This window comes from Odocoileus virginianus, chromosome 23, assembly GCF_023699985.2.
Source record: "Odocoileus virginianus isolate 20LAN1187 ecotype Illinois chromosome 23, Ovbor_1.2, whole genome shotgun sequence".
NCBI classification, from domain to species: domain Eukaryota; kingdom Metazoa; phylum Chordata; class Mammalia; order Artiodactyla; family Cervidae; genus Odocoileus; species Odocoileus virginianus.
Window position 1 is genome coordinate 4,084,652 of NC_069696.1, and position 20,940 is coordinate 4,105,591.

General features: G+C 56.2%; 1 protein-coding gene across 1 annotated transcript; it reads right to left on the bottom strand.

Moving 5' to 3' along the window:
- Window positions 1-1,486: 1,486 nt before the first annotated feature.
- On the bottom strand, window positions 1,487-18,842 carry SLC6A12 (solute carrier family 6 member 12). Its single transcript, XM_070453194.1, has 16 exons — window positions 18,543-18,842; window positions 16,643-16,726; window positions 13,968-14,244; window positions 11,252-11,386; window positions 10,554-10,694; window positions 9,895-9,982; window positions 8,746-8,878; window positions 8,239-8,373; window positions 7,467-7,570; window positions 7,079-7,203; window positions 6,668-6,780; window positions 6,064-6,201; window positions 5,255-5,357; window positions 4,369-4,469; window positions 3,742-3,912; window positions 1,487-2,403 (listed from the first exon to the last, which is right to left on the bottom strand). Exons 3-16 carry the CDS (start codon window positions 14,188-14,190, stop codon window positions 2,260-2,262), a joined length of 1,854 nt encoding a protein of 617 aa, XP_070309295.1. The 5' UTR covers window positions 14,191-14,244; window positions 16,643-16,726; window positions 18,543-18,842; the 3' UTR covers window positions 1,487-2,259.
- Window positions 18,843-20,940: the final 2,098 nt, after the last annotated feature.

Here is a 20,940-nt window from a genome sequence, read left to right on the forward strand (position 1 = left end):
GGAAGCAGGTTATGAGACAGGCGGGGACTGGGGACCTGGGGCCCTTTGCTGCAGTGCATGTACCTGGACAGGTGTCCCTTCATCTCTTCAAGCAACAGATACAAAGAAACTGTGAGGAACTGAAACTAGCGGCTTGCCTGCACAGCTGGGGCAAGTCATGAACCATAAGGTGCAAAAAGCCAAAACCCAACTGCCATGATCCCTGTCCACCACTAAGGGGGTGGGCAGACCCCCTAAGCCACTCTCCCAAGGGGGCGGGCAGACCCCCTAAGCCACTCTCCCACCTGACCCACCATACCCTCACCCCAGCTCATGCCCACCCCGCCCCCCGGAAAGTTGGAGAGAGCCCATGCCCGCCCCCCGCCCCCCGTGTGCAGAGTTGCCTGCGGCCCACAGCAAGGTCTCCAGGCTGAGGACCCAGCTGCACAACTCGGCATACTCAGGGCAGGTGGCTGGCCGCTGAGAAGCCTGCTGGCCTCCACCCCACGCCCCCGGCAGCAGGGCTGTCCCAAAGCCAGCGGACCCTCGTGGGGCGGTGAGGAGGAGGGTGTGAGAAGTTTTCGTTTCCAGATGGCGCTAGCTTGCACAGGGAAGAGGAAATGCTCAGCCAGTCCATTTGTCCAGCGAGGGCAGGGGCGAGGGGGGCCTCCAGGAGGTGGGAGGCCAGACCAGGGAGGGGGCCCTGCTCCCATCCGCCACCAGGTGGCAGCAGAGAGCACCATGCCTGCCCCTTCCTGGAAAAGAGGAATCTGGCTGGAGTCCTCTCCATCCCTGGACGGCCTTGTTCACTCATCAACTAGCCAGTTAACTGCCGCAATGCACTAGCAGTCCAGAGGGAGGCAGAAGGGGCCATCCAGAACCCAGGAGTCTGGACATCTGCTTGTTGCTGGCGTGCCAGCATCCTTGTTCTCACAAGCTGAGAAGTCCTCGAAGTTCTGAGCAAAGGATAGCGGATGCTCTGAGGATGCTGGGCAGTGGGGATGGAGCTCACCCTGGCTGGACCACAGATTTTACCCCAGCCACCAGGTGGTGACTTCTACCTACACATCACTGCAGGTGACTTCGCTTCTTCCAGTCCCCAGGTCCTCCCCAGGACACTGTCCCCAAGTGGCCCACCCCATCCCTGCTCCCCCTCCCCCCTTCCCTTTGGAACAAGACCTCACAGCTTATCTAAGCCCTGCCTTCTTCCTCCAGGAAGCCTCCCCCAGCCAGGGAAAGGTCTGGCATGGTTTGGCAGGGGCCTGGGGAAATGGGCACCCCCACATCTCTGTGGGAGACTGGGGGTCTCTCACAGATCCAAGGCATCCTCTGGTGGAGAGGGTGGAACATGGGGAGAAGACAAAAGTCCAGGGAGGAAATCTGGTCAGAGGGGTGTGGGCTGGCAGAGGAACTGCCAAAGGGGGGCTGCCAACCTGGGGGGCTGCTCACTCCCACAGAGGGGACCTTCTCTCTCCCACCCCAAGAACCACAATGGACAGAGAAAAGGTTGGCACAGGCGGCAAGCGCTCCATGGGGCTTGTTAACAAGGCAGGAGAGGGAGGTGAGGGGGGACACGGGCCTGAGAGCAGGAGGCTTTAGTCATGTCTCTGGCCCCGAGCAGCTGTGTGAACTGCAAAAGTGACTTTGTCTCTCAGGTCCTCAGTTTCCTCGTCCACGATGTCAGGGTTGGGACAAAGGCAGAAAGGCAAACAGCTGCCAGGAGCTCTGTCTTCAGAAGGTCATGAGCTGGGGAATGTCTGTCCGGGGTGCAGGCTGTGCCACCCTGAGCCCCTCCCACCCCAACGCTCCATGCATCGAGGACAACGCTGCAAGGCAGGCTGGAGCTGGGGATGCCTTGAGAGCCCTTCCCCAGGAAAATGCCAGACAACAGTGGCTGTGTCTTTCTTTGGTTCCTCCCTGTAGACTCCAGGACACTAAGCCAGGTGAGGGGTCCCCTCCAGCAGAACATCGGGATCCAGCATGGGTGTCAGTGGTCATGTCTGACATGGCTCTACCCTCTCCAAGCCCAGAGATGGTAAGAGGAAGCCCCCCACAGAGGGCACGCCCCCCCGTGTACACTGCAGTTGTCATAATCAGACAGCGGGCTTCAGGAAGACCACCTCCGGCTCAGATCAGATGCTGAGTTCCAACACGGCATGCTCCAGCCCCAGGAGGGGCTGCCCATCGACAGCACAGAGTTTCTCGGCAAGGCTGCAGGAGGGGGCAGAGGTGAAGCTGTCCGCTTGGGGGCACAAAAGCCACCTGGCTTCCGGGCACATCCTACAAATGCGTCTCCTTCTCCCCAGCCATGAGGCCCTCCTTAAGTGGGGCGGGCCCGCAGTCCCGGCCGTTGCCACCATCCAGACACTCGTGTCTCTTGGGCTGCGGCAGGCTGGGGTCAGGGGTGACGAGCTGCCGCAGGCGCTGTGGGGAGAAGAGGGCGTCAGTGGTGCTGCTGGCGAGAGAGGCAAAGACAGTATGTCTTCATGTCTGTGTCCCCAGGGCTGAGTTCAGAGCCCGCCCTTGGGGGAAGTTCAGTATGGTGAGACTGAATGAATGAGCACAGATCTCGAAAAGAGAGAGGAGGCAGTGACATGGCGACAGTCCTGACATCTATGCAGCCACAGGCAACCCACTGAACCACTCAGTGCCCCGTCCGTCAGATACCACCTGTGCCTGGCACAGGATCAGTGTTCAGTGTCTATTTTGTTCTTATTATAACTATTCTTATTGCTACTGCTATCAAATACTCGGTAAATGTCTATCATTTTTCTTCCCAGTAGTACTACTGCTACTACTATTGCTATTGATGCCATCTCCTTGCCTTGAATGCAGATGTGATGACTGGAATCATGACCATCTTCTTGTGACCATGAGGTGATAAGTATGATGATGAAAGGACAACATGAGCAGGATGAAAGTGCAGGAACAGAGGAAGCATCTGGTCCTCAGTGGCCTCTTTAGGCAGCCGAAACAAATGCCAGAAGCCCTAACTCTGATCTTCTTCGTGTGTAAGAAGACACTAAGCCTGTTTGTTTACTGCAGTCAGGTTTTCTGTGACTTGTAGGTGAGACAGATTCCCACGTGTGTAATGTCTTTGTGGGACACTGGCTCTGTGTCTTCCAGGAAGGCATGTCCTACACCCTAAGCACGGAGCCTTTTGCAGAGGGTTCGCACAGGTATAAGAGAAGGAGAAAAGCTGGGAAACTGTGTGGGTGAACCATGGCTGCTGGTCACCAATTTCCAGGAGCAGGAATCTGTGCTCTGTGACCCACTGTGTCTGGCACCTTTGAGGTCTTGTTTATAACTTAGTTTCCCAGGTGGTGCTGGTGGTAAAGAACCTCCCTACTAATGCAGATAGACGTAAGAGACGCAGGTTCAATCCCTGGGAAGACCCCCTGGAGGAGGAAATGGCAACCCACTCCAGTATTCTTGCCCAGAGAATCCCCATGGACAGAGGAGCCTGGTGGGCTACAGTTCATAGGGTCACAAAGAGTCAGACACAACTGAAGCGACTTGACATGCACACACACCCCTTAACCCTTTGAGAGTTGCTCTTGGTCAGCCTGCCCAGATAATCTGGAGGTCAGATTCTGAAGGTCTAGGACTCTTGACCATTTCTGAAAATGAAGCCATGGGTCTTCAAAGACCCTCCTCCTTAACATTCTGTTAGACAGAAGGGCTGCCTGGCCTCAGAGCTGCCCCAGGCATGATGCCCTGCTCATTGTCCAACCTCCTCAGTGCCACTTTCCCAGCCCCTACCTTCTTGAAGGAACCCCGGGTCTTCAAGAGGGTGATGATGATGAAGAGTGGGACACAGCCCATGGAGGAGCCAGCCAGGAACCAGCCGATGAAGTATCCCCAGGCCGGGTACACATAGACATTGTTGTATTTGAGAGGTGTGTACTTGCTCAAGGAGAAGAAAAAGGTGGCCTAGAGAGACAGGGGGAGGGGCAGACGCAGATGCAGGAGGGGGCCTGTGAACCCTCTCGTTGGGGACGGAGCATAGTTAGATACACTGGTGCTTCTGGAGGTGCAGAGTAGAAGCCATCGCAGACGGTGGGCCAAGGCGTCAGTCACATCGAGAAGGAAGGGAGGGGAGACGGAGATGCTCCAAGCAGACAGGCAGAAGTAGGCCAGCAGCTGGAACATCAGGGAGATAGACAGACCGACGGAGTTGCCAGAGGAAGGGATAGAGCTGGAACTAGGCTGGATGGTAGTGCTCGTGAAACCAAGAGACAGTGAGAAAAGAGGGGCAGGGGAACCAGCACACGAGAGAGGGCACGGACCTGCCCCCCAAGGAGCCAAGAACGCAGCCCCCTGCCCCTCATCTCCCGGAACTGACTGGAGAGGCAGGAGGGGACAAAGGGGGCCCTGATGGGCACATACCAGGCAAAGGCCAGGGGTCAGGAAGAGCCAGGAGATCTTCACCAGGGGCCACGGCCGGTAGCCAATCATGTCTTCAATGTTGTCATAGAAACGGTCTGCCCCTGCCCAGGTGGGTGTAGGGAGAGTGTGAGGACAGGAGTTGGGCAGCGGGTGGGTTTGGGGAAGGACTTGCCTGCTCCGTCCTCCCCACCCCACCGTGTGGGGGAAACTGGATCAGGACATAGGAGTGACACTCGGGACCAACAGGGAGCCCCCTCACCTCCCAGGGCATCTCTGGCCTCCCGTCTAGGGATGAAGACCCACGTCCTAACACACGGGAGGGTGTGAGCCAGAGCGGGCTCAGCGGCCCCACAAACACTTATTGTATCACAGAGACAGATTCGGTTTCAAGTAAAAGCAGCGGAACAGCAAGCGGGCCACTGAACCGTGTGGGGCACTGGGCAGGGGCAGCCTGTGAAGCCCAGACTCCAGGTATTCATAATTATTCTCACTATTCAAGGAGCCCAGGCTTGTCCCAAGCCCAGCTCCACCTGCCGTAATGAGAAATGCCTGGGTTCCCAGCGATGGATAAACCTCAAGTAAAAAGAACCAGGGCAGAGACTTCCCTGAGGGTCCAGTGGCTAAGACTCTTGTGCTCCCAGGGCAGAGCACCTGGGTTTTGATCCCTGGTCAGGGAGCTAGATCCCACATGCCCCAACTAAGAGTTCTCATGCCACAACTAAGACCCAGAGCAGCCAAATAAATAAATACAAAATAAATATTTTAAAAAATTAAGAACCAAGACAGCAGCTCAAAGAGCCACAAAGGCCAGAAGGCCAGCTTGCCGGTCCTTACCTGGGGCAGATCCAGCCCTTCCAGGGACCCCAAGGCTCCCCCCACCACTTACCATACACCCAGCCGATGCAGATCACCTCAAACACGGAAAGGAAGAGCAGGCACGTGCCGCTGCAGGCATAGTAATCAAACAGCTGAAAGAGGTACATCCCGCCCTGCAGGCAGGAGATGCAGCTGAGGCTTCAACTTCCGCTGGGGCGGGGGTGGGTGGCAGGGGACACACCCTGCCCCACCAGAGAAGACAGATGCCCACCTTGTGGGCTGCCACCCTGCTCGGCCCAAGGAAGTCATCCCTTGCAGCTAGAGTTTGCCCTGCCTGTCCCTGCCTTCCAGGCCTCATCTGACAACCATCTCTGACCTCAGCGAGGACCCCGGGGACTGCAGTGTAGATCCACTGAGTTGTCTGCCCAGAATCCCACCTTCTGGAAGGTGCTGTGCTGTGGCCGCCTCACTGTGAGTGTGTGCGCCCCACTCCCCTGTTTCAGGCCTGAAGAGGAGCTATGGCTGACTCTCAGGAAAAGGGCCCTGTGTCCCCAGGGTTGGCTGGTGGCACAAGGGAAGCCCGAAGCTGCCCCAGCCATCTGTAATGTCCCAGGAGGAAAATCTGCTCAAGAATGACATCACCAGGGAAAGGGAGGGGGGGCATCTCTGATGATGTCATTGGGGTTGCTGGATCCAACCGAGCTTGAAACTGAACATCTAGACTTATCAGTTCCCTGACTCAAAAAGTTCCTTTTCCTGCTTAAGCCAGCTTGTGTTTGGTTTCTGTCACCTGAAACCAAAGGAGAGGAAACCAATACAGGAAGGCTTGACCGTGTGGTCCCTCCAATCTCGCGGGGAGGCTCCGCCCCTGCCGCTCACCTCAGTGACCAGGAAGAGCCCGATCAGGCAGCATGTGACCGCGATGGCGAGGATCAGGAGCTCCCGCCGCCCGCTCCTCCGGAGCTGCCTGGGGAACATGTCCATGGAGGCCGTCACCAGGCACTCCACACAGACAAACTGTGGGCCGGAGGGGGCTGGTGAGAGGGGTCACTGCCCACACCCGCTCCCTGCCCCCCACCCCCATGCTGACCCGCAGAGTCAGGGGCACAGGGGTCAGAGCTGGGGTGAGGCCACCCCATGTCTCCACCACAGAGGGTCCCAGCTGGGAGGGGGATGGGGAAGGGGAGGCTGGGTGGCCTGAGGGCGAGGGAGGGATGTTTGGGAGGGCATGTCCATGTCTGCGAAGGGTCAGGCCTGGGGGTGGAGGTGGGGCGGGGTGGGCAAAGGAGGCAGCCCCTCACAGAAGAGGGTCCCTAGGCCAGGGGTTAGCCCCACCCCGCCAACCTCAAGGACGGGTCCCTGGTCATGGGATGGAGGGGGAACGACCCTGGGCTGGGGCCAGGGGACTGGGGAAAGTCCTGGCAGGGAGCACAGAAGCTGGGAAGGGGACCGCAGGGTGGGGCGGGGTGGGGGTGGGGCAAACCTGGCTGTCCAGCCCGAGGAAGATAAGCATGATGAAGAAGAGGCAGGACCACAGCTGGGACAGGGGCATCATGGTCACGGCCTTGGGGAAGGCGATGAAGGCCAGGCCAGGGCCTGCCGGGCACACACAGCATCAGGGGGGGCCTGCCCGCACGCACGTGTGCACGTGTATGTCTACCTGCGTGTGCTGGCTGAGCCCATCCGCCACTCTGGGGAGCACACTTTCCACTCATCCTCCCGTTATCCCATCCGTTCGCCTCTCCCTCCTCCCTCCCCTGGTTTTGGGGTCCTGCCCTGTGCCAAGCACTGCCCCCCCCAATGCTGAAAGTTTCCTAGTATCCAGTTTCCGGGACCCCCACCCCACCCTCTGTTCCCTGCCCATCCTTCCCTCCAAGTCGCAGGCAGCACCCACCTGACTCGGCCACTTCAGAGATGGGCACGCCCTGCTCCCGGGACATGAAGCCCAAGATGGAGAAGACCACAAACCCAGCCACGAAGCTGGTGCCGCTGTTGAGGAAGCAGAGCGCGATGCTGTCCCTGCGGGAAACGGGAAGGAAGAGGGAGAAAGAAGCCCAGTGTGCGAGGAGATCCAGAGACAGTGAGCGGTGAAGGGGAGGGAGAAAAGGAGGTGGGGGGACGGAGACCGAGGCCAGGTACCAGGAAGAGAGGGACAAGAGCCCAGTCTGGAAAGCGGACCGCAGGGTCAGATTTGTGCAGCTTGGGTCCCCCACCCGCCCCTCCATCTCCGATCACAAAGGAGGGAGGCCCCCCTCCCACCCCCAGGCCCCATCCCTGCTCACCTGTAGCAGTTGTTTCGGTACTTGTTGTAGCTGCCCAGGGCCGTCAGGCACCCCTGGCAGATGGCGAAGGAGAAGAAGATCTGGGTGCCCGCGTCCATCCACACCTAAGGGAGGGAGACCCCGAGGAAGTAGCGAAAAGATGGGTGGAGCCTGCAGGGAGCCTGGTGTGCGTGACCACACAGACCCCCACAAAGAGCGGCCCCTCTGCCTCCCCTCAGAGCATCCCACGCCCACCAGCGGGTCCTCCTCCTCCCCTCCTGGGCGCGCAGCAGACATCACGTGTGTGCGTGCTGTCCACACTAGCTCCAGGGCAGCTAGTGTGGACCATGGACTTCTGGAACCGTGGTGCATCCTGGCTGAATGAGGGAGCGGAGGGACGGTGGACGGAGGAAACACTATGCAAGTGGTAAGATGACATTTACAAATGAATTTAATAACACGGAAGATGCTTCCACTGTCATTTAACTGAAAATATATTTATCTCCACGTATAATTATCACGACTATGTGAACACACACACACACACACACCCAGCCAGAAAAAAATGTTGCAAGAAAACGGAATAAAATGCTAACAGGTTATAACTGAGTGGTGGGATTAAAAGAGGTGTTTAGTTCCTCTTTTATAGTTTTCTTCTATATTATCTCTCTTTTCTGTGGTGGGCATATTTTGCCTCTACACCAAGGGAAAAGCAACCAGAGGTTTTTAGAAGTCTGGATCTGGTTTGGGGCGGGAGATGCCTAGGATTAAGGGTCCCCAGAGAGGTTCCTACCTGGGGGTCCTTGAGCCGAAGCAAATCTGGTTTCAGGTAGTAGATGATGCCCTCGTAGGCTCCGGGCAGGGTGACGCCTCGAACCAACAGAATGACCAGCATCAGGTAGGGAAACGTGGCTGTGAAGTAGACAACCTGCGGGGGGAGGCCAAGGTCACCCCTCTCCAGACAGCGCACGTTCCGGGGGGTCTGGGGCTCCCCAGCACAGGGTGAGACACACATCAGCTGGCCAGACTGGGGCAGGGGGAGGCTGGGGGGGGCTTACTTCACCCTGCAGGTTGCTTGTTTATGTATACAGGCCTTTGACAGTCATGTCAAAAAAGAAAGACTTTCCCCAGTGTTGAGCTAAACCCCTTTCCCAGGACGTCCCCTGTTCTTAGCAGGCCCCTCCCTTCACTACTTTCTCTTTCAGGTCTCCAGGGGGATGCCGTGGTGGTGGTGGTGGTGGTAGGGTCCCTACAGACTCTGGGGGCCACAAAGAGCGTGCCCGGAGCCCGAGCCCCTCACCTTGCCTGTGATCTTGACGCCCTTCCAGATGCAGAAGTAGCAGACGACCCAGGCGAGCAGGAGACACAGGGCCAGCTCCCAGCGCAGGCCGCCCAGGTGCTGGATGCCAGGGCTGATGCTCAGAACACGTCTCCTGCAGAAGAGGGGTGGGGGGGGGGTTACACCGCCAGGTGAGGCCGAGGGGACAGCAAGCCGCCTCCTCTGTCATCATCAGGTGTCCTGATCCTCAGAGCTGACCCCACGGACCTCAGCATCCAGGCCACCCCAAACCCTGCCCTTCCCCTGCCCCATGGACAGCACATTCCCCACTGTGGTCTTTAAGCCCCTGGTCATTAGGAGAACAAATCACGTAATGCCACAGGTATGTCTGTCTAACTCATCCAGCTTTCTCTGTTGTTCAGAGAGAGAAAGAGACAGGGTGAGGGTGGCACGTGCTTGGGGAGCCCACGGTGGGGCAGAGCTGGTGAACAGGTGGGTGAGCAGATGCCTGGGGAGCAGAGGGACTGGTGTGCGTTGGGGTTGGCAGGTGACGGGTGACAGGAATGTGTGAGCCAAGGGTTGGAGGGCATGAGGGTGAGTGTGGACTGGGCGGGCACCCTTGGGAGAGTGTTGGCAGCTACATGTGTGCCGAGGTGAGTGTGTGTGTGTGGGGGGGGTAGACTCTGTAAGCACAAAGGTGGACACGTGTGGATGTGGGAGGGGTGTAAGTGCTTGAGTGGAGGGTGCAGGTGCAAGTGTGGATGAGTGTAGGTATTTGCCAATTTGTAAATACTCCCACTCGGGCCAAGTTCAAGCTACCGCCAGGACGTCAGGGCACGCAGAGCCGGAAAGGTGCGCAGGGCTGGTCTCCTGAGCTGCGAGGAGCAGCTGGATGTGTGGGTGCGGGTGGGGGAGGGTGAGCAGGCTTGAGTGGGATGGGAGTCACGTGGACACTCACGGAGTCACTCACACCCATGTGAGTCTCGGTGGATACGGGGGTGTGGGGTGAGCGTGAGGGTGTGGGCGGTAGGTATGTGAGGGTCCCTCATCTCTTGGTGACGGGGGGCGAGTGCTGGAAAGGCGTACACCTGCACCCCACATCCCAGGCCCCAGGCCCCAAAATTCCCTCCCCTGGGCCCCCCCGGAGGCACATCCAGGCCTGCTACCTACTCCCAGAATTCCATGACCGGGGACGTGACGTTCTCGGATGGGCCCGTGGTGCCGGCTGCCGAGCGGTTCAGGAAGTCCATGCAATGCTCTGTGGGGGACAAGGGGGCATCCACAGTGGATCAGGCAGGCAGAGACGCCCTCACATCCTGTCCCCCACCCTCTGGCCTGCTGGCCCCATCATTCCCAGTCCTCGGGAGCCCCCGCTTTCCAGTGTCAGGAGTTCCCCCTCGGGAAGCCCAGCCCCCTCTCCCAACCCCACCGAATCTGACTGCTCCTCTGGGCCCCCCACCGGCCACCTCTGACCCCATCCAGATGTCAGGCCTGTCCCCTCACCCACCCTGTGGAACTGCGCTCCCCAGCAATGGGGGCCCAGCTGGGCCTACCCTCTGGTCTCCGGGGTCTGGCGCGCAGTAGGCCCACGGTAAACACTGGCTCAGTGGGTGGACGGTGGGGGCAGTTAGCGCCTGGCAGCCAGTTATCACCCACAGTCCCACGGGGCTGTCGGCTGTCAGGGCAGTTAGTTGAGTGACCCTCCGGGCTGGCCCGCAGAGTGGCCCCCAGCAGCCCCCACATCTCGGCTTGGGGCGGGTTTGGCTGGGAGCCCTGGTCACGTTGGCCCGTCGCCAGCCGCCCCGTCCCGGGCCCAACCCAACAGGTACCTGTGTTCCAGGAGTGGGCGCAGGTGGTCCAGGGCAGCTCGGAGGTGAAGGAGCTGAACAGGTAAAAGAGGGCCCAGGCCAGGATGATGATGTAGTAGATGTTCAGATAGGCCTCGATGACCACGGACGCCAGCCCAATGCCTTGGGGACAGGGTGGGGGTGCAGGCGTGGGGAACAGGAAGGTCTGAGAGATCAGAGTCAGCCCGGAACCCACGGGAGCTGTCAGTGGCGCTGGGAGGACGCAGGGCCACGGAGACACTGCCGGGCTTACTCACAGGCCTGAGAACCCTTTACTCCTTATTTTTCTAAATAAGAAGAGCAGGTGACACCACAGAACAACACGGCCTTACGCCTTCTCCCATCGTCACTGTGATTACACCGTTGGACGCCCATGGGGGGCCTGGCCATTTGCTTGGGAGCACATTTTACCATGAAGCTGTGAAGACTCAGCTCCAGGGCTCCTCACTTGCAAGCACTCCTCCTAAGACTCCTAAGACCTAGTTTCATGCCTGCGTACGATTTTGTATTGTCCTTCCCTGAAGACTGCTTCCCCCCAGGTTTTATAAGCTTTGGGTCCTACAAAGCCTGACTATAATTCCTGCTGCCCCTGTAGCCCTCAGCACAGGGTGGACGAGGGAAGGGGGCGGTGGGGATGGGGCTCCTGGGGGCCTGCAGGGGGGCGGGGGGAGGACACTCACCCTGGAGGAGGGGGCAGATCTTCCGCCAGGCTGTGACGCTGCCCTGGCTGGTGTACTGGCCCAGCGCCACCTCCAGGAAGAACACCGGGATGCCGCAGGAGAAAAAGAAGATGAAGTAGGGGATGAAGAACGCTCCTGCGGAGAAAGGGGAGGTGGGCTGAGCCTGCAGCCACCCCTCAATGTCCCTCCTGCTCCCCCAGCCCCCAGAGGCCCAAGGCAGCTTCCTACTGTTCTGAGCAGGGCGGGTGGAAAGTTTCTAGTCCTCACCCCACCCAGGATAGGAAAGACCTTCCAAGCAAAATGAATGAAAAGGTAGGTGGAGATCCTAATATACACACTATTTACTTTCTCAATGTGCTTCACAAATCTGATTCAGTTTATTATTTTTGGAACCAAAAACATGTGTTCTGTATAACTTGATATGCTTATTAAATTATCAAGTAGGTTACTTTTTAGAGGAAAACTAACAAACAAAAATATCTTGGAAAAATTATTTTCCCTCTCATTCAGAGGGCTTTTTCTCCCTCATATTCAGAGGGTTTTCCCTTCTCTCAGGCTCTGGTCTGAATTGGGCTCCTCTGAGGAGGCCACTCCTCTGCTGGGGGGCTATTCTTGGGATGTGGTTTCAGCAGTCGAAGGCGCTGGCCTGCAGGCCGTGGTGGGAGGCCAGGCCTAAAGACACCCTGGAAATGACAGGCCGGGGTGTCCACCTCCATCATCTCAGAAGTGTGTGCCTGGGTGAACACATTGCATAGTAATGCATAGTTCATTGCATAGTAATAACACTTGGCACTTGGGCTTCTGTCTGTAAAGCCTGCTTCTAAATGCTTTACCAACATCAAAACCCTCACAAAGCAACCTCCCAGGTACTGATGTTATCCCCATTTTACAGATGAGGAAACTGAAGCACAAACTCAGGTGGTCTGACCCTAAGCCTGGGCTTGTAACCACAGTGTTACAATACTTCTCAAGCATGTTACTGTGTAGAAAAAATAGAAAATATAATGGGAAGGAAAGAGAAAAACATTATATCATTGAAAGGTGAAAGTGAAAGTCGCTCAGTCATGTCCGACTCTTTGCGACCCCATGGACTATACAGTCCATGGAATTCTCCAGGCCAGAATACTTGAGTGGGTAGCCTTTCCCTTCTCCAGGGGATCTTCCCAAGCCAGGGATCATACCCAGGTCTCCCACATGGCAGGCAGATTCTTTATCAGTTGAGCCACAATGGATGCCCTTCTATCAGTATATCCTTCCAATTTCCTTATAAACATATACACATATATTTCTTTTTTTGCAAAAATAAGAACCTACTATGCATGACTTGATAACGATTTAAAAATGTACAGACTTCCCCAGTGGTCCAGTGGTTAAAATTCCGTGCTCCCAATGCAGGGGTCCTGGGTTCGATCCCTGGTCAGGGAACTAGATCCCACATGCCACAACTAAAGATTGGATTCAGTCAAATAAATAAATATTTAAAAAATAAAATTAATCATGGATACTTAAAAAAGAGAGCAGGATACATAATAAATGTTCAATAAATATTTGTCAATTTAAATATAAATGGTGTTTAGAAGGATTTTCTAAACAATTGCTATTTTTAAACAGGACTGTTCCTTCTTTTTCACCTTTCTGGAATATTTCTAATATTCACATACATCGTTTCCACAAAAGAATAAAGGTGTTTTCAAAAGGCAAAAATGAATCTGGCCACTCACAAACAAACTCATGTAAATGAATTATTCCACTGATGTGAAATATTCCAAACAGGTAAAACCACAGCCACAGGAAGCAGATTTGTGGTTGCTGAGGGCGGGCCGGGAGAGGGCTGGGGAGTGACTTCTGATGGGTACAGGGCTTCTTTTGGGGGTAATGGAAAGATTCTAGAATCAGTTGTGGTGATGGTTGTACAGTTCTCTGAATATACTAAAACCACACTTAAAAAGGTGACTCTGGCCCGTCCCCATTACACCCTTACTCATTTTTACTACTGGTGCTAAAACGTGTATAATTGCTTTTTTAATTAAAAAAAAACTCCTAGACAGGGATCGTGCCTCTTGTTTGATCAACATTCCTCACTGGCTCCTGTCTCACTCAGAGCCCAACCTCAGGGTCCAGGTCCGTGACCTCTGGCCTCTCCCCCACCCTCCCCCCGACCCCATCACTCCCCTCCTCGTCCCTCCTCAAACAGGCCAGCTGCTCTTCACTCGACCTTGGCCCTTGCCGTTTCCTGAGTTTGGAGTGTTCTTCACCTGAAATCTACCCTTGGAACTCGCTCCTTCACCTCCTTCAATTCTAAGCTCAAAGGCCACCTCCTGGACAGACCCTCTCCTGGTCCCCTCGCCTCCCATGTCTCACCCTTCCCTTCCTGATCCAGTGTCTCCCCACCCCGTCCCTCCACGCTGCTCTGCTTCTAACCCATCCACGCTTCACCACTCGACAGACTGCGGCGGACGTGTTTGTCTGTAACCTGCTGCCTTTCGCTGCAACGTAGCCCAGAGTGTGTTCTGTTTTATATCTAGCAGAGTGCCTGGTGCAGGGTGGCCCGCAGTAGGAGCTGAGTGAGGAACTGAGTCCTCCAGTGACTGACTTCCTCCTGGAGCGGGGCTTGTTCGAGGAATCAAGCCCATTTCACAGCGGGGAAGGCCGAGGCCAGTGGTGGAACTGGAGCTCCCCAGCTCTCCCCCACCGCGCCCACCTCAAGTGAACTCACCTCCCCCGTTTTTGTAGCAGAGGTAGGGGAACCTCCAGACGTTGCCCAGCCCGATGATCTCCCCGGCCACGGACAGCACGAACTCCATCTTGTTGTTCCACTGGCCTCGATCCTTCACCTGCTCCCTGGCTTCCTGGTCTGGCCTTGAGCCCTCCTCAGGGGCCCAGGGGACCACCGGAAGCCCCTCCTTGGGAGCTGCAGCTTTTCTGTCGTCTGCAGCCATGGATGGGCTGGGAGGCTGCAGATGGGCGTGGGCAGGACGGTGGGAGAGGCCAGCCTGCAGGGATGAGAGGAACGAGCTGGGCAACCCCGGGGGAGCTGTCACCCCCGCTCTCTCCATTCCAACCCTTCAGCGTTGCCGGGAGGTTGTCTAATAGTGTTGGACCAGATTTTCTTCTCAAATTCTCAGTGACATTTGCACCTCAAGTTACCCTTTGCTCTCATGGCTCCAATAATAAATAGGGAGCAGTTTGCTCTCTTTAAAATGTACATATGTATTTATTTATGGCTTTTAAAAAATTTTATTAGCATAGGGTTGATTTACAATGTTGTGTTACTTTCTGCTGTACGCAAAGCGACTCAGTTATACATATACACACACCATTCTTTTTCAGATTCTTTTCTCATATAGCTCATTACAGAGTATCAAAAAGAGTTCCCTGTAATGTATAGAAGGACCTTATGAATGCAAGCATATTTTTTTAATGGGAACTGCATCTGGATTTTATTTTATTTTTATTAATCTTTACTGGAGTATAGTGGTTTGGGGCTTCCCTGGTGGCTCAATGGTAAAGAATCCACCTGCCAATGAAGGAGATGTAGGTTCGGTCCCTGGGTCAGGAAGTTCTCCGGGAGTAGGAAATGGTAACCCACTCCACTATTCTTGCCTGGGAAATCCCATGAACGGAGGAGCCAGTGGGATACAGTCCATGGGGTCACGAAAGAGTCAGACACGACTTAACAACTAAACAACAAAAACAGTAGTTTCTTTATAATGGGAGCAGTTTGTTCTTAACTTGCCCATTTTGCAGATGGGAAAATCCAGGCCTCGGCAGGCGAAGTGATTTGCCTGAGACCACACAGGAACTAGATGGGGATTAAAACCCAGGCTCGGGGACCGTTATCTCAAGTCTCTTTTGATCCTTGCAGCCAGCTGCCATCCCTGCTGGCCCATCTGCCTTAGGTCCCCAGTGTCCAGTGAGTGGCACCATTCCAGGCATAAGGGGTCAGAGGCTGCTGGGGGCGACAGGAGGTCAAAGGGCTGCTGTGGCCAGGTATAGCATGGTCTTCCCTGGGCCAGCTGCATGCTCGTCACTGTGCCAGGACAATCGATTGCCTCCGGGTAAACACAGGGCCAACTCGCTCTGGGCATCTGATTGGGAGGGCAGGGGAAGGTGGGGCCACCTCATGAGGTCAGATGGGGTCAGGGTGGCCTTCAAGGGAAGCCTGGTTCTTCCCCCTCTCTCGGTTGAACCTCCGTCCTGAGAGCTGGCAAGGATCCTGGAGGTGGAGGGGGTCACTAGAGAGATCCTCACTTGGGTGGTCCCCTCCAATCCGAATGTCCCCTCAAGGGAGACCCAGAGTGAGTACCCATCACAGGCAGGTCATTGTTCCTCCTGACTCCCTACCCTGAAGGGCTGCCACTGTCTGCTCCCCCCGTCCCTCCCGTGGCCCATTTACCGGCTGCCAGGAGATAAATTGATGCCTGCTCTATCCGGAATCCTTGTTTGCCTCCCCTCCCCACGCTCTGCCCAAGGCCACCTCCGATTCTGTTTCCAGGAGCTGCCACGAAGAGGTACCTAGGCTGCAGAGGGGGGCACTCACCCACGCGCCCCCTCCCCGCCCCCGCCTCCGAGGGGCGCTGGGCAACTAAAGTGACCAGGAGCTACCAAGGGCTCTGTTCCTCTAGGGCTCCAGAGAAACACAAGGGATTCTTTTTATTTAAAGAAGCGTCTGTTTACTTGTTGGTCCTTTTAACCCAGGCAACAGCCCAAGCCCAAGTCAGCTAGGAGGGCGTGGCAGGGCCATTTGAGGTTATGGAAATTTTTGAAGGTGACTTGGAGGGTGCAGATTGCCCCAGGAGTGGGGAAGCATGTCCGGGGCAGAAATTCAAGTTCTGGGACCTACGAGGAGGCTTCCCTGGTAAGCTAGGCTCTAGATGGAAGGTGAGGAGAGTGGCGCCTGGTGGAATCAAAGACCTCAGCCTCTGATACAGGGAAGGGGCTGGGGGAGAAGGGAAGGAAAAACAAAGAGGCCGACCCCCGGGGCTTTGAGAACCAAGTCTCAGGTGGAAAGAACAGGGTGTCTGGTCCCAGGAGACACCTGAACCAATGGTGGATGTTGATACAGAATTGAGGCTGGGCACCCTGAAAACTGGCCTCTGAATCCTTATCAAACGAATGAATGGACTTGAAAACACGGACGAAGACGCATCTGATAGGAACTCCAAGGTCTGCTCCAGACCTGGCACAGAATAACAAAAGCGAAACTTTGAGCACTGTGCCCAAAACATACACATGTTTATGTGCATTATTAAGTTTCATCTTCGTAGAAATCTTTGTGCTAGGAATTACTATTAACTCTGTTTTATGAATGATGAAATGAAGTTCAGAGAAATTCAGAAACAGGCCCTGACACCCCCAGTAACTATTTTTGAATGATTTGAACAAACTTACCGGTACTGTAAGCGGGGAGCTGTGTCTTCAGGTTGCTGTGTTCTCTTAGGTAAGTCTTACCTCCTCTCTGGGCTTTAAGTCTCCCTGAAAGCAACAATGACGCATGTTCAACTGTGGTATTGGGAAGCAGGGGACACAAATGAGATCCGCAAGAGCCAAGGAGAGAGATTGCCTGTGTTTGCCACACCATAGGGCCTGAACACAGGGTCACCAACGGGGCCGCCAGGAGACAAGGCTCGCTGTCCCCAGAGGTGGCTGTTTCAGGGCCAAGTTGTTCCCAGCAGCTGGAGATGGGGAGAACCCCCACCCCTGGGAAAGGAGCAAATGAAGGGAAAACCAGAGGAGAGTACAGGATGCGAGGGCAAACCTCAGAGCCCAGGGTGGAGAAGGATTTGGGAGAAGAGAACGTATACAAGCTGACCCTGATGTGAAAAGTTTTGCTCTGATTTCTTTTAAAAAAAAAAAAGAAAATATCGAGAGGAGCATGATTTATGGGTAAGGATGAAATACTGAATGGCAGGACGAAAGCAAGAACACATGAAAGGGAAAGCTGGCCAAGAGTCATGTCATGGCAAGTCAAGGGGGAAACAGGCTGAAACTGCAACAAGCAGGCTTCGAGTTAGACTCAAGGAAGAACTTTCCAGGCGGATGTTAGACATAAAAGCTGTCTGAGCTCTCCCTTTGGGGGGTTAATTTTAAAAGCCAAAAAGAGACTTCCCTGGTGGTATAGTGGCCAAGACTCCACACTCCCAATGCAGGGGTCCCAGGTTCAATCCCTGGTCAGGGACCTAGATTCTGCATGCCACAACTAAGACCCAGCACAGCCAAATAAGTAAATATTTGTTTAAAAGCTAAAAGGACAGCACCCTGCCCTCCTCGCCCATACTATGCCTTTCCACCTCTGGCCCATTTGCCAGGAATACTTAAGCAACAGTGTTACCCTCAGTCTCGATGACTTGCAGAGAACTCCCCCTTCCAAGGGCTCACCCCAGCTCTGTCACCTCTCCAGCTCCTGGCATCACCTGCCCAGGCTGCCACCTGCTCTGCTCAGCTGGGGCAGAAAGTGGGGGTGCAAACTGGACCTCACCATCCTTCAGTGCCTCCAGAGGCAAGATACCCACACCCACGGCCGGCTCAGCCCTGCCCAGGAAGGAACTCTTCAAGAGGCTGGCAAGCCCCACATTCACCATTTTTAGGGGCTGGGCAGGTAGGTGGAGACCTGCCCAGTGTCCAGCCGAGGAGCAGACACAGTTGAAAATGCTGCTGCCCAACAGGCCCGGCGACGGGGGAACAGCCCAGGCCCCGGACGCCCAGCCCCGGCTTCAGCCCACACCCACATACCAGCTCCCATTCTGCACACACACTGGAGCCGCTCCCGTCACGTCCCCGTGCGCTCACATACCTGTGTGCACCGCACCACGACCTGAGCCCCTCCCCCGTCCAGTCCTTCACACCCCGTGGGCTGCCTGGCTCAGCCCTCGTGGTCCTCCAGGGCACAAGCCCGCAGCCTCCTCCTCCTCCGGGGAGCCTGCCTGGTGGGGAGTCTGATCAGGTCATGGCCCTTCACCTGCCAGCCTTCCTCCCCACCCGCGGGCACCACCTGCCTGCCTCCCCTTCCCTCTCCAGCCGGTGATCATCTCTCTCTCACCTGCTCCCTGGGGTCAGCCCCCATCCAAGGACTTTCCTCCTGCTATGACACAGGCTTGTCCTGAGCAGCTCAGATGCTGCTGATGGTGCAGCGAGCTGGGGAGGATGCCATGTCCTAAGAGTCCCCAGCACCAGACTTCCCCTCCAGCCTCGCTCATAGCCAGACACACGCTTCCATCCAGTCCTCCTCCCGGGGGGCCCCCTGAGCCCTCTGTGGCAGCTCTCAGTCCCCCCCATCCTGCATCCCACTCACCTCATCCCTTTGTCCAGCTCCCGGGCTCCCGTGTCCCCAGCAGAGTCCCCGGGAAGACGCTAAGAGACCCAGCCTGAAAAGGAAATTGTCCCACTCCTCCTGTTCCTCCCAGCTCAGAATCCCATCCAACATGGTCCTGGGACCGCCCCCCTCCCCCAACCAGGACAGAAAGTGACTGTGCGTGTGTCTGTGTGAGTGCACGTGCATATGAGCCAGTATGTTGGAAAAAGAAGGGGCAGAGAAATGCCGCAAGCAGAAAGAGGGACGGAGGCCAAGAGTCTGTGAACCAGGATTACGACACCCAAGCTCAGGAAGTCTCCTCCGTCCCCAGCCCCCTCCCCCACCTCCCTCCCTCCCTCCCAGCAGGGCTGGTGGCGGAGGCACTGTCTCCAGACGACCCCCCAGAGACCCACCTCCCTCCCCTCCTTTGCCCTGTCCCTTCCCCTCCCCTCTCCCCTCACCCCTCTTGTGTGGCTTCTGCTCCTCTGGAGGGAAGCGGACGGGATGGACGGGGCTGGGCACAGCCCTCTCTCACTGGGCGGTAGGGTGGGTGCTACCAACACCCAGGCTGCAGGCTGAGATGTGGGGAGGGCAGGGTGGGGAGGAGGTGAATCACCGCTGGACTTTTCCACAAGTACCTGCCCTCTGCGGTTTCGCGGCCAGGCTCTGGACCTTCCCAGCCACGGCCCGTTTCCTTGGGATTTTCCCTAGACACAGTGCCCAGAGCATGCCTCGGGAAGCAGCATCCACAAAGGACACAGGTTTGCAGGCAGACAGCCCTGGGTCTGCCCCCTTCTCTGTCACCTACCAGTCATGTCAGCCGGGCAGGCATCTGAGCCTCTTATCTCACCTGACAGCGCTCACTTGCGGAGCTGCCCGGAGGGCTAAAGGGTGTTGCTGGTGTCTCAGGCCACTTGCTGGTGTTTGCTGAGGGTATTCCAGAAGCAGGGGCTGGGGTGCAGAAGTCCCGTGCGGCAACAGTGATGCCCTGGTGACCTCTGGGCAGTAAGCACAGAGTGGGACTTGTCTGACGGCCTGGCAGCCACCCGTGGTGGACTGGTGCCTGAGTTAGCGTCTGTGCCCCTCTGTGTGCCCGGGGAGCTGCTCTAGAACAGCGTCCTCATTGATGTTTCTGCCATGTCCTCACGGTAGTGGTGCAGGGCTGCCCGTGATCTTTCACTCCGTACAGCCAGGGTCTCCTTCCGGACAGTGAAGACGTCTCTCTGGCCCCAGGTGGTTGGAGCGGGGGGAGGAGAAGTTGCGGGGTGAAGGGAAATTTCCCTCGGCCTGGACTTCCCCTTCATGTTCTAGAACTTCCCCGCAGGGCCGGGGTGTGAAGCTTGAGTCTCAGTCTGTAGTTTTCCATCAGCACCCCACTCAGCGTCTCTCGGGCCCCTTTCAGCACTTCCCCCAGGCTCCCCGGACAGAATCCTCACCCCGTGTCCCCTGCCCAGTGGGGATGGAGTGACTGTGCTGCTTGCTGCGAGGCCCGGCCGCTGTCCCCTGTCCCCGCAGCGTGTCAACCATACAGCAGAGGGGCCCCCAAAGTCCCTGTGATTGATTACCTGGCTGCAGCTCCTCAGAACAAACGGCCCGCCTCTCCGGGAAGCGGGAGCGCAAGGGAAGAAAGCCAGGCTGGGCAGAGGGTGAATTTCCCAGCTCAGGCATTCATTCAGAAATGTTTCTCGGTGCCAAGTGTGTCGGGCATCTCTGCGAGGACCTGGAGATACACGTGTCACCTCCCCTTCCTGTCAAAGAAAAGGGCTGCCAGGCTTCACCTGGCTGCCCTGTGTCTCCCACCCTCCCTGACTCAAGCCCACCAAACCCTTCAGCTTCCAGCCCCTGCTGGGCATTTAGAACAATCTGTAAACTCCCATCTTTGCAAAAGGTGAGGATCCCTAAGCTACCTGGAAAGCCTGCCTAAGGCTGGGCTGTCTCCGTGCTGGGGAAGGTTGGGAGTGAAGATGGACTAGTGAATGCAGTATCTTACTGCAGTGAAAACCGTTGCACCGCCGCAGTCATCTTCTACCCCGCGCCTGCTTGTAGAGGGCCTGAGGTGGGGCCTGGTCCCTGAGCGCCTAACTCAGGCTGGATGCTTTACATGACACCCCATTTTGTCTTCATGAGATACATGAAATGTAGAAATTATTAGCCCATTTTTCAGATGAGAAAGCTGAGGCAAAGAGAAGCTAATGGAGGTGTCACTAGTAAATGAGGGAGCTAGGATTTGAAGCTGGGCTCCAAAAATCTGTGCCTGTTCCTCTGCAGCAATGTTGCCTAGACCAGTAATATCCAGAGAGCAGGGATCACACATCATAATTCTGTGTTTCTCCCTCAAGCATTTGATATAGCGCTGGATCGGAGTAGGCACGCGGATGGATGGATGAATTTATGGGTA

Bases quoted from the DNA above. Each gene is read 5' to 3' on its own strand.
- SLC6A12 (XM_070453194.1), bottom strand. From the start codon at position 14,190: ATGGCTGCAGACGACAGAAAAGCTGCAGCTCCCAAGGAGGGGCTTCCG. The intron at 9,983-10,553 runs GTACCTGTTGGG...TGTCCCCCACAG, and splicing joins CGCCCACTCCTGGAACACAG to AGCATTGCATGGACTTCCTG. The intron at 3,913-4,368 runs GTATGTGCCCAT...CTGTCTCTCTAG, and splicing joins TGACCCCTGGCCTTTGCCTG to GCCACCTTTTTCTTCTCCTT.